The 13,690-nt window shown below is 30.0% G+C and overlaps 1 protein-coding gene across 1 annotated transcript; it reads left to right on the plus strand.

Moving 5' to 3' along the window:
• The first annotated feature begins 3,787 nt into the window (after positions 1-3,787).
• Positions 3,788-5,251, plus strand: LOC129307812 (CBL-interacting serine/threonine-protein kinase 4-like). Its single transcript, XM_054948719.1, has one exon. The coding sequence runs from the start codon at positions 3,801-3,803 to the stop codon at positions 5,064-5,066; it is 1,266 nt and encodes a 421-aa protein (XP_054804694.1). The 5' UTR covers positions 3,788-3,800; the 3' UTR covers positions 5,067-5,251.
• The last annotated feature ends 8,439 nt before the right edge of the window (positions 5,252-13,690 follow it).

Below are 13,690 nucleotides of genomic sequence, written 5' to 3' on the forward strand. Positions count from 1 at the left end.
AAATAAATTGTCTACTTTCTCCCTCCTCCAAATTTGCTCTCGTAATCATGCTTTGCAAATAGGTTGTGCTTAGTAGAGTTGGTAATTCTAGTAAGTCGAGCTTATTCACTACTATAAAATATATATTTTACTACCCTTAATTCACATTACTTTCTATAAATAAGATGCAAAAAATCAAAGTTGTGGTAATTTCATAAACAAATGATGTTTTTGGAAACATTTCCAAGTCACTTAACTGAAAGAAAAAAAAAATAATGTGGCTATTATTAACTACGTCGCTTTAGTAAATAAGATGTGACTTTTTAAATAATTCCGCTTCATTTTTAATGAAATAGGCATGGATTAATTAAACAAAATTATATTTTTCTTAATAATATAAAATATGCCACGTCATTTATCTAATAAACGACGTGGTTTAGTAAATCCATGTTTATATTAATTTAAGTGATGTGGAATTTTAATTTATTAATTATTCTAATTAATCCATGTCACCTATCAAGTAAAAGCGAAGTAGTTTTATTCATTTCTTAATCCACATCGTTTATATATAAAAAATGATGTGGATTATAATTTTAATTAGCTTAATCCAAATCCCATTTTTGTAGAAAGTGACGTGTATAATTTTGTACTTTTTAGCTACGTTGATTTGTAAAGATAAGTGACATTAATTGTCTTTCATTTTGAATTCTAGATTTTATTTCCTCACCCAAGACCCCTTCTTCTTTCACTTTTCATTTTCCCCCTGTTTCCTTCCCTTTCCCTTTCATCACCAAAATCATAATCTCCTCTCTTCTCACTTGTCCTCCGATGTCGAAGTCTTCTTCAGCAAGCTCGTCTCCTTCTTACTCCTGCTCCACACCATGCCTGCTCTTCTCTCTTCCTAGCCTCGCTGTGGAGCTGTCAATCATTCGCCCTTCCTTTCCTAGTCAACATTGATATGTTTTAGTAAGGTGGAGTTGCTAGATTTCCCTTTTATTCACCATCATATCCTCTCTTTTGTATTAGCTTCATTGACGCGTGGGAGTTGTTGCACGAGCTCTTCATATTCCTTTCCTCCTTATCTGCTGAGTGTTGTGCGTGTGGTAAGCTTGTTGCTCCTCTTCTCTTTCATTATTGTTGGCCGTGCAAGCTTGAAGCTTCAATTCTGCAAATTTTCAAACATTCACCCCCTCCTTTCTTTGATCATCATTGAAGCAAATTTGGCTTATATTATTAAATTTTTAGTGAGGGAGGGAAGGGATTTTTATGTTACTTTATTTAGTTCAATAAGAGAGAGGAAGAAAAATAATTATATAGACAACTTTACCATTATATTATTAAAGTTGTTTTTTTCTATTAAAATATAATTATGAATGTTTTTAACATATAATTATAAATATGTATAGCAATTATCATTATTAAATATATTATTAAAAATATGTCATTATTGAATTTGTTTAAAAAGATGAAGAGTAATAATTAAAAAAAAAATATTAATCATTACGCAAGAAAATTAAACCCCTCCCCTTTCAATTCCCCCAATTTGGAAGGGAGGGTTTAGAGAGAAGGGGAGATTTTTTAAAATTTTTTCTTTCTCTCCCCTCCACTTTTTCAAACCAAACAAAGGGAGAGAAGCAATGGAACTTCACTCTCCTCCCTTCCAATCAAACAATACTTAAATTATTATTTAATAGAACTTAACTCTCATTTAAAGCATGTCAAATTTTTCCCTCTATAAAGATCACTGAAAATTGAGAAATGCCCTTCACAAAGAAATTTGTTAATTTTTTCAATGTCGCGAAGCCACGCCGTCGTGTAGGGTGGTTCTTGAGTCAGAGTTAAGCAATTGTGTTCTTCTTTAATCTTTATGATGTTGGCTTCTGCTTCTCATTCTTCAAAGCACAGATTGTTCTGTCTGATATTCTAATATATACTCCTCTGGTGGTTTGTTTCTCAAAGTCAAAACCAAACTATTGAAAGCATTAGAGCAAAGGAAAAGTTTGGTTTGCAAGCGTGCTTACTTGTGATTGCACCAACGACGCTCGTTCGACCTTCCTCATCCTTTCCTTCGACCTTGGTATGTGTCAATGAAACAGAGTCCAGCATGCACAATTCCTTGCTTGAGATCCATATAACTGCCCGATCGCTCTCTTTAATGGCGTTCTTGCTCTGTTCTGTCTAACGGGCCATAAGCAGCAGGATTGATGCCACTGACGGTTTAAAGTACAAGGATTTAACAAAAAGAACAAAAAGTCAATGAAAAATTTGGCGAAACTGTAAGAGATCGCATATTAATTTTTACTTTTTTTTTTTAACATTTAGAAAACTTATGACTGCCAAGTTGATTCTTTTTTTCATAAATCAGTTCATCATCATCCGATAACAACTCTATTACAGTTATAAATATTTTCAAAATTTTTTAAATTAATTAAAGATACATCTTGGTAGGGCTGTGCAGGTGACCTGATCAGCTCAATCTTATTGGAGCCAGTAGTGGGCTTGGGTCAATCCTAGCCCTGTCTGCCTCAGCCCAAAATTATTTGTATATTCTATTTTTTTTTACAATTTTTTAAAACTTAATTATTTTATAGTGTTATCTTACTTAGTATTTTTATGTATTATATTTTTTTTTATGTTTGTTATAGATATTTTTGTGATTTTAATTTTTTTAATCTTTATCAATATTTGAAATTAATTTTTTTTACATTATCTCATGTAAAAATAATGAATAATTGTTAATTATATACAATTTAAAAAATTATTACTTTAAATTCTAACATTAATTTTAAAAAATCCATTTAAATAATTATAGTTATAATTTTTTATTAGTTGATAAAATTATTTTTAAAAATATTTTTTGGGCATCAGGCCAAATTCGCCCCGCTTCCTAAATTTGTGTATCGGTGCACCCTTACATCTTGGTATATATTTTTGATATATTTTCTGGTTTCTTTTATATTTATTTTATAATTTCTTTATTTAGAAATTAATAAAAATGATTCTGACTTTGCTAAAAATGAGTATTCACATAAAGTATTTATGTCAAAAGCATCATGAAAAAAATATAAAAGATTAATTTGTAAGAAAGACCTCCCAATATCATAAATTCGCAATGGGTCCCTATAGTTTTATAAGAAAGGTCAGAAATAATTTTTTTTTGTTTTCAATTTTTCTTTTCTTAATGAATATAAATTTTCATTTCTAATAGCCTTAATTAAAGAAAGTTGAAAGGTGTTCATCTATACAATCAAAGTTCATTGTTTCAACTCAAAAAAAATCAAAATTCAATGTCAAGTTTCAATATATATTATTAATTCTGATTTCAATTTTGTTGTCGAAAATAGATGATTTTAAGATTTTTTTTTTACTATTTAGAAGACTTATAACTGCCAGGTCGATTCTTTTTCATAATTCAATTCATTGTTATCCGATAACTACCCTATTTCTCAGTATCTTTCATACTGTACGGTTATGAAGATTTTTTTTAAAAAAATAAATTAATTAAAGATATATCTTAGTATTATTCCTTAATTCACTAAATCTTTTAAGATTTTTTTTTGGACAAAAATCTTCTAAGATTTGTTATCAAATAATCCAGGAAATTAAATATCATAACATTCATATCAGATGTATAGATATACGAAGTTAGTAAAATCTGCAATCACATAATTTCAATTAAGTTTGGAAACAACTATGATCATCAACATGTTAGCTTCATCCTAAATTTTAAAATATTATAAAAAAAATAAAAATATATTTAAAAGGCACCCTGGCATCATAATTCCTTTGTTCCAGGTTTCGAATTCTTTCCTGCCTCTACCATGGAACCAGGGGTGACCCCACCCACCCTTCCATCACCGTCACCCGACACCGGTGCTGTTATATTTGGTAAGTATCAATTGACAAATTTTCTTGGTCGAGGAAGCTTTGCTAAAGTCTACTGCGGACGATCCTTAGCGGATGGCTCCATCGTTGCAGTGAAGATTATAAACAAACAAACTATTAAAGCTTCAATGGAATCTAGAATTGTTAGCGAGGTCAATGCAATGTGTCGTCTCCACCATCATCCGAATATCCTCAAAATATACGAAGTTATGGCCACGAAGACCAAAATTTATCTCATCATCGAGTATGCAGCTGGTGGCGATCTCTGTTCAGAAATCATATCCAAAGGCCATTTGACAGAGAGATTAGCTCGCCGTCACTTTCAGCAATTAGTGTCTGCTTTATGTTTCTGTCATCAAAACGGTGTCGCTCACCGCGATATCAAGCCTCAAAACCTTCTCTTGGATAAAGATGGCAATTTGAAAGTCTCGGATTTTGGGCTTTCTTCCTTATCAGAAAATCTCAGAGATCATTTACTTAGCACAGCTTGCGGTACTCCTGTTTACACTGCACCTGAAATACTCCAACGGCAAAGCTACAATGGCTCCCTAACTGACGCCTGGTCATGCGGCCTCATACTATATATCATGCTCACCGGATATCTCCCGTTCAATGACTATAACATCCCGATGATGTGCAGGAAGATTAGTATGAGAGATTACCAGTACCCAAAGTGCATTTCGAAGTCGGCACGCCAGGTGATCTACAATCTACTTGAACCAAACCCAATGAAAAGGATGAGCCTAGAATCGCTGTATGAGATACCGTGGTTCAAGAAATCGATGGAACCAGAAATCGAAAGGAGTATGTTGAGATTGGGATGGGATTCGTGTGAGAAATCTGAAGCGGGATTGAATGCTTTTGAGATAATATCGTTGTCTCGGGGTTTGGATTTGGGAGGCTTGTTCGAAATGAGATTGGACAAGATGTTCACATCGAATGCAGAAAAGAACGTGGTAGTGGAGAAAGTGAAGGAGATTGGATTGGGTTTAGGGTTTAAGATTGAAGAAGGCAAGAATGGTTTGATTGGGTTGGGGAAAGGAAAAGTGGCAATAATCGTTGAAGTGTCTGAAATTGTGAAAGATTTGTTGTTGGTGACCATGAAAGTGGATGAAGGTGGTTTGAATTTTGAGAATTACTGGAACGATTGGAAACGTGGACTTGAAAACATTGTTCTTTCTTGGCTCAACGAAGCTCCGTGAATGAATATGAATATAATGAACCGTGATGAAAACGGTCAGGTCAAGGCTTGCTTTCTGATGTTTTCCGGTGAATAGAATTCCATACTGTGTTTGGTGGGGTGGGGATGATGTTAAGTTTCAAAGAAGGCAAAAAAAAAAAAAAAAGGAATGAATAACTAGCTTGCATTGCGAATGAATTCGTTTTTCTGTTTGTTCTTGAGTAGTCTTTTCTGTTTGTTCTTGATATTCTCTCTGATTATATATATAATCGCTTTTCCCGTCTGGTTTGATCAACTTCAAGTTTATAAAAGCTTCATTTCTCAAGCATGTAATGTCGCTACGTGCTTGAGAAAGCAAATAATGATTATGAATGGATGAAAACATCCAGCCCTGCAAATTTCATCCATCAATATGTTTCTCTCACGTTTTAGTGCTTCGCGATTATATTTGTAGTTAAATATTCCATAATACCATCACATAAATCAAAAAATTTATTCAACTGGATATTGGCAAAAGTGACATTGAGTTCTAGAAGACTTTCATATGCGTGCTTGAATATATTTATATATTAATGTAAATTTGTATACATTAGGTGAATGACACCCAAAAAGAACTATCAACTACTCAAAAAAATTGGTGTTGATGGAGTTTTATGGACTAACATATGAGGAGGGAATTGTTAAGATTTTTAAGTGTAGGTTTACTTGAATTGACCTGAGAAGTCTCTTATATATCGGATAAAGTTATTAGGATTAATAAGTAGTATATGAATAAGTGAAATGACCTTTCAACTCAAATATTAAGATTTTGATTTAAGAATTAAGATATCTCATTGTGACTGACGTTGATTACGTGTCATGTCCATAAAAGGTAATAAAGCTTGGCTTGATTTTAAGCCTTAAGCTATTAGTTGGAGGGGAGTGGGGATTTTAATGAAAAGGAAGGGAGGTGAAGAGAGGAAAGGGGAAGGAGAGGGAGGGGAGAGAAAATGTTAACCCTTTTGCCAAACAACTCCTGTATCATCCTAAAAAATTAACCTCTAATTAGTTAAGTTAAATGAGATTTATTGAATAAATTAATATGATGTGTGATTACAGAGAGCTAATGGATATTATGAATTGTAATTTCAACCCTGAGATTCAGTATAGAATGAAGTTGGCCCACCCGAACTTTAAAATAGGAGAAAAATAAAGAGAAATGATTTTGTGTCATCTACCGTGGTGCTTGCATAGCATGCTGTGGTGTACAAGTCATCAAAACAAGATTCAAATTTCTCTGTGCTATGTCGTGGTACATGTGGTAGGTGCCAAGGTGTATGGGCAAAATTTTGCAAAAATGAAATCATTTTGCAATAAAAAAAAAAGAAAAAGAGAAAGAGTTTAAATGAGAAAGAGAAAAGAACAAAGAGTGCTTTGATAGGGCTTGGAGTTTGGAAGCATTAGAAGTATCTTAAAGCTTTTAAATACTAAAAGTAAGTTTTCTAAGCTTAAATTCTCCTTCCTTTTGCATTTTTTTAATGTTGGGAGTTAGGGTTTATTTGAGAAAGATGATTTTTAATTCATAGAAGTTATGCGTCCAAACCTATTGGCTTAAATGGAGTTAATATGAGTTGTTTAAGTGCTATAAAACCTATAAAGATTAATGAATGCATTTTTAGTAGTCGAGAGCCATTAATGCCTAAAAATTCATCATTAATGTGGTGGATGAAAGTTGAGAAATGTTATCAATAGTTGTTTGAAAGTTCAATGAAGTTAATGTGACTTAATGGGTGTTTGTAAGCCTAATGGGTGTGATTAAAAATGAAGGGGTTGTGATTTAAAAAAAAATAGAAGTCTTGATTAGATATGGAAAATTTATCTTAATGAGGATATTGAAGATTGTTGATGTGAATAAATGTAGAATGATTTCAAATTGGAACAATTCAAGCTTGGAATAGCTTTGGAAATGTATATTTGATAGGTAAACCTTTGACCTATCAAATATTTGAGATAACTAGAGAAAAATCTTCTAATACTTTTATGTGTGTTAATTAATTATTTAATTATAAATTACAATAAAGAGCATATAAGGGAGGTATGATTATGTATATTGTAATAAAAAGGACGCATGGTTACCTGTATTGTGACATTTGTAATGATGTAAAATGCAAATATGCATTTTGAACATGCTAAATGGACATGATTATGACAATGATTGCCACTTGTATTTAAATTAGTTGATATGTATTAGTATAAGTTAAATATACATTAGTTACTGAATTATTGTATTTACTCATTTTTCTTTAATATTATAGGAAATAGCTCACTGAAACAAGACCGAGGAAAACATACTAATGCTTAGTATTGTTATTCTAAAATTGTAGGCTTCATTTATTTTGAGTATTATGTGTATAATTTACTTTGATATTGCCAACTAGAAGTTATCGTATTTTATGCCTACTTGCACAATGATTGCACATTTTAATTGATTTTAAATGAAACATTTTATGAGAAAATTTAATTTTTAAAATCTCTCATATTGTGAAAAATTTAAACATAAATTTTATATAGGGCAAACATAACTTTTGGTCCTTATACTTTACTTTCGCATGTTGTTTTTTGTTCCTATATTTTTTTCGATGTTTTAGGTTATTACACTTTTATTTTTCATTATTTTGGATTCTTCCATGGTCTTTATGCTTTGCTCATAGAGAGATCAAAAATAATAAAAAATAAAAGTTAAGGACCTAAAATACTGAAAAAAAGTAAAAGGACCAACATCAAAATGTGAGTAAAGTATAAGGATTAAAAGTTATGTTTACCCTTTTATGTATCTTTCTTATCTTCAAAAATCTATCCATTATCTTATTTTAAAATTTAGATGAATGATTTTAATTGAAGAATTTTGTTAGAAAATTTAGTTTTTAATTGGTCATTTAATTTTTAGAATTTAATTTAAAAATAATATGTCAATTTGGTGTATCTTCCTAATCTCCTTTTCTAATTTATAATAGAGTCAATAGCTGTAGAAAAATGATTTTCAATATTTTTTTGAGTGTGAAATAATCACATTTACAATATTACTATGAATATCTACTTTATTTACTATTAATAGCCAATAAAATATCATCTACAATTACTTCATAACTTCCTCTCCATGATTTACCATGATTTTTTATTTTTTAAACATCTAATCATGTTTTAAAATTTTTCCGTTTGGACGAATTTTTTGTTCCTTCTACTTACAGATTTTAGGTTATATACTTATATCTAAATTTTATTTGCAAAATTTTAAATAATTATTCACATTTTAAAATTTCATTGCCTTTATAATATCATAGTGAATTTTAAATTTTTCTTGCACTTTAAATTCTAACTACCTAGCCATCAAATCGAAGTTTAGATTTTGATTTCAAATAACTATCGTAACTTTCCCAACTTCTTATTTTGAATTTTAAATTTCAATTTTTAAAAAAAGTTCAAGCATCATAACTTCCCATCCCAAAATTCTCTCCACCTATTAATTATTAATACTGTAATTAAATTTGTTTTATTTTTATATTTATTTTTAATTTTTAATTTATAATAGATGTGGTGAAAAATGGGTAACTATATACATGGCATGATCATGATGTACCCACGACTTGATGATGTGCATATGTGTGACTGTGCATGCAACGTTTCTCTCATCTAAAGACATGGAACTCTTGGATATAACAAAAAAACAACACTTTATTAGAATGTCAAACTCATCAAAATTTATATTTACTTTAATTTATTAGAAGCTTTATCATTCATCAAATACAATTTTCACCAAGTTTACTTGTTATCTCAAATCATTAATATAATTATGAATTTTGTCATAAGAGATTAAAAGATCACTTTTGACTTTTGATCATATTTTCAAAAAAATAATAAATATGCTATTTTTTTTTCTCACCATACATCTAGAGACAGCTTTAATATTGTGATTTTAGAAAGATTTTCTACTAGAATGCAGAAACTTTATGGTTTTTAATATGATTTAATTTTTTTTTTCCTTTATAAGTTTTCCATGGCCTTATATTTTTTTTTTTAAAGTCAAGGTTGTTAAACTCTATATATTGAGTATACTTGAACGTAGTCTGATTTATCAAAATATCATGAGCCATTTTGTTAGACAAAACCTAAATTTTAAAATATTCTTAATCCATCTTTTAATTTCTATATGTGTGACTCATTTGATTTCTTTTTTTTTTAATATTCTCTCTACTATTTTTTTCTTCTTTTTTTTTTATTTTTTGTGGGTGGATCATTCAAGATCAATATATCTAAATTTTCTTTAAAAGCTTGGTGCGCACACATATCGGCACAATTATTTATTTCTGTTAAAACATAATTAAAAGCAATCATCCAATCTCTTAACAAAAATGATTTTCATACATGGGCGGAACCAACTTTCAATTCTCAAGGGGGCCAAATGGTTTAACTAAAAATATTGTAAATTATATAATAATATGTTAAGGTTTAGCTTGCTTTTTTAGATAAAGAAAACTTAACCAAAAACTTAAACTTTTTCTTTCATATCATTAAAATTATTTACAAAAGATTCTATGTCAAACTCTTCAATAATTCTATAAACTAATAAGAAACTAACAAATAAGATTTTTTTTTTAATTTGAGAAATATAGATTATAACATATAAATCCAAGTAGTAACAAAAACATATAAATAAAAATATTAAAAACATAAAAATACCAAAACAATACAAATAACAATCTCAATATCATTTTATCAAGAAAAAAAAAACATCTCAATTTCATATAAATTCAAATTCCAAAATCTAAAACCTATATAATATTTCATTCCAAAACATATAATGTGTCCAGTGAGTGCGCGTCAGTGTTGTGATGCCCATTTGCCGTTCATCATGCATTCTCAATATTAAATTCATTTTGGGACTTAGGATTAAAATCAAAGAAAGAGACCATCACCGTTCATCAACATTACATCATCATTCATCAAAATCAGCGAGGAACTCAGAACGCCGAACCCGGACGAAAACTGGACAGGGGTTTTGGGCTGGACCATGTATTTAAGTTGGGTTGGGTTAATTTATTTATTATGAAGCTAAGAGTATAAAACCTTGTAATTTAAAAAAAAAAAAAAAAACAGACATGGAGGCCTGAAAATTATCTCCCAACATATCTACACCCATACCTTACAAATAAAAAAACAATAAGGTAGTTCCGCCCCTGTTTTCATGGACTCATATAAACGAAATGTATCGTTATTTTAACATATTAAGTTTCATTTGAGTTAAATCTTGAAATGAGTTGTAAGAAAATGTCCCAAACAGAATTGCCTCTAATGTTAGAACATACACTTGTGCACAAGAAGGAAAGAATAATAATTAATATCGTTTAACATATATGTCACTTATCATTCATTATATTGATAGGCAATATCTGCCTAATAACAAAAACCAAAAAAAAAAAAAAAACAAAATTTCATGTGATGTGAGTGGGGGGGAAAAACGTGAAACAACATGCATTTTTGCATGTGGGGGAGTTAATGATTAAGTTAATGCTGGCTCCGCTCCCCTTGGACGGCTGCTAGGATTCGGTTGGGAGTTTGTGGGGAAGTTAATGATTAATTGGTAAAATATCATTCTTATAAGCCACAAATAACAAACCTTATTTCTTCAACTTCTTGTATTACTACATATACAAATATATATATATATATATATAAAGGTTTTTAATCAAAATACCAACATTAAAGACAAATATAATACTACAAATACACGGATGGCCTAACATTTTAAATAGTTTTAAAGTCCAACTCTATTCCAGAAGTTTTCATTGATATATTTGTGCTTTAACTGCTTTAACCTTTAAGTATTTTCTCTCTTGTTCTTATTATAGAATGCTTTCCAAAAAAAAAAATATTCGTTGACTCTTCATAGAAATCATCTGAATATTTATTAATTAACATTTTTCAATTTTACCCCTCTAGAAAATTACAAAAATGAAGAATTTAATTTTAATTTAGTATTTTTGTACTGCTCCTTGAATGTTGTATTTCTCACTCTCTAAGACAGATATAATGAGTTAACTACTACTCTTCCTTAATTTCAGAGTGAAGTAATTGAAAATGATTTATAATTGAGTTTGGAGGGGGGAAGTGCCTCCAAAAGAACCAAACCACTTCCTCAAGTTTCTTCTTTGAAGTGTTTTAAAAGAACTGATTACTTTGAAAGGTTCTTTTGACATAAATGTAATGTGAAGTTTGTCCTATGCAAGAAAAGGTTCTTGTTGATTTGATAATTTTAGAACATTCTGCATTTGACAGATCGATATAAAATTTGTATAAACATAAAGAACTATGTGGGAAAGATTAACATTAAAGAATATCCCTTGTCAATTTAGTTTAAAAATTAAAGGAAGAATTCTTTCTTTTAAGGTTAACACTTGAGTTATTTGGAGAACATTAACCTAATCATAAAAGTTGTTGGAAGAAAAAAAAATTAGTTTTTATAGATTTTTTCATATTGCTATATCAAAAAATAAGCTCTTTTTTTCAACATACACACCCTCCAATATATGACAAAATTTGAAAGAAAAAAATTTGGTCCATAATATGAGGCAAAGTTAGAGTACTTAATATTTATTTTCAATTTTACTACTTGTTTATTTATTATTGTTTGAATTTCTACACAATAATTTATTATATTTATTAATTACAAAGAAGGATAAAAATAAACCATTATGAATTTTTAATAATTTTAAGAATATAGTTACCATTCTTTAATAAATGTAAAGCTAGTTAACTTTACCTTCTATAAAGGACTGGAGGGTAGGGTATCCCTTATATATTAATTTTAAATTTTTCTAACAACTTTCTTGTATTTTCAACAACTTTTTTATACTTGGCTTGACTAAAATTATTCTTTTAATCTTAAATAAATTGGTCCTAAATCCATTTTAACTTTTATGTATGACGCTGATGACTTAAAAGATAATATATATTTGATATCCTTTTCGAGATATAGTTATGTATAAAATGTGGGCATGCACTTCTTCTAGCTAGGATTCAATCTTTAGCTCGTCACATTGTGAGAAGCAAACCTCCTCCGCTGAATCCAAGCCAAGTTAGTTCAATATATGGTATATTTACTTTTGAAAACACAATATTTGATCCATGTGGTTTTATGGTATTTTGTTTTTGATCCATGTAGTTTGTTTTCATTGTTATATGTCCCTCTAGTTTCTATTGTCCATAACATTAGTCCCTCCATTCATTAATGGTGTTAAATTGTTGAGGTGTAATTAACAACGTTAAACATTATGCTGAGTGGTTAAATTTTGTCCAGTTGGCACATATGACTCAACATTTATTGGATTAAAAAAAAGAAAATACATAAAATAATTGAGCTAGACTAAAAATAAGAACAAGATACTCATGAGACCTCTCTTTCACAACATTAAGACACTCAACCGGAGGAACCCATATCTGAAGCTAAGTCAGACGCCAAAGAGCTCATCGAATAAAGATAGAAACTTGCTGAAACAATGAAAGTATGTCCTAATCATAAATGGAGCTATGTATTCTAGCCATATCTGTCTACATTTTTTGCCATAATCAAAATCAAATAGAGATTAGAACTTATCTATTTTTCTTTACATTTTTCCAATAGTTGATGGAGACTCTATTTTTTCTATGTGGTTTCTGAATTTCATTTCTCATTCTCCCATTTCACATTTATGAATTTGCTATTCTTTGCATTTCATATCCATTGTAGTTCAATGTTTATTTGTGTATCACTTTCTCTGAGTCATTGTTGTTGAATTTTCTCTCTTTCTCTATTTATGTAGTTTGGTCTCTATTTCTAGGAATGGCTTGCTAGTTAGAGTTTAAATATTGAGGTTTTATAATTTGTTGCAAGATACAATATGTATATAAAGAATGGGATTAGTCACAAAACTAAAAGGGATGATCTTAATAGAAGTAATTTAAAGGATTCTATATCAGACTTAGAGAATAGCAACAAAAAATATATTGATGATGATTATTTTCATCAATACGTTGATGTTGGTGTAGGTAACATCTTAGATAAAGTTGTAGGTAGTTCACAATTGATGGTGGCTTAGCCTAATCAATCCTCAGATGAAAGAATCACACTTGAGGTTGCAAAGGATGAGATACTAACTTTATTATAGGATTTTGAATCTAAGGACCTTCATGAAGCCGGTGAATCTAGTTGTGATGAGGAAGGGAGAGCAACTAAACGTGGGCATGAAAAATACAATCCCTCTAAGATGTGCAAAGAAATTCAGTTTAAGTTAGGCATGAAGTTTACTTCAATTAGTCAATTTAGGGATGTAGTGAGAGAATATGCCTTACTTAATGCATATGAATTGACATTTATCAATAATGATAAAGTGTGGCATAGAGTTAACTATGCCACTAAGGAGCGCAAATAGATAATTATTATTAGAACCAATAATTCAGATCGGCTGGGCTTATTTGAGTTGGGTTCAATTCAAGCCAGGCTTATCCGGATCAGGCTTAAAGAATTCTACTATTTCTAAAAAGCCCATATAGTCAAGACTGACCCTAACGCCTTCGGACTTCGGGCTTATTCGAGTCAGCTCGAATACCCGAAATTTTTTTTAAAAATATCTT

The sequence above is a fragment of the Prosopis cineraria genome, unplaced genomic scaffold, assembly GCF_029017545.1.
Source record: "Prosopis cineraria cultivar Desert tree isolate PC_DT_omini unplaced genomic scaffold, ASM2901754v1 PC4, whole genome shotgun sequence".
NCBI classification, from domain to species: Eukaryota; Viridiplantae; Streptophyta; class Magnoliopsida; order Fabales; family Fabaceae; genus Prosopis; species Prosopis cineraria.

Excerpts from the sequence above, each read along its gene's own strand:
- LOC129307812 (XM_054948719.1), top strand. The coding sequence starts at position 3,801 with ATGGAACCAGGGGTGACCCCACCCACCCTTCCATCACCGTCACCCGAC.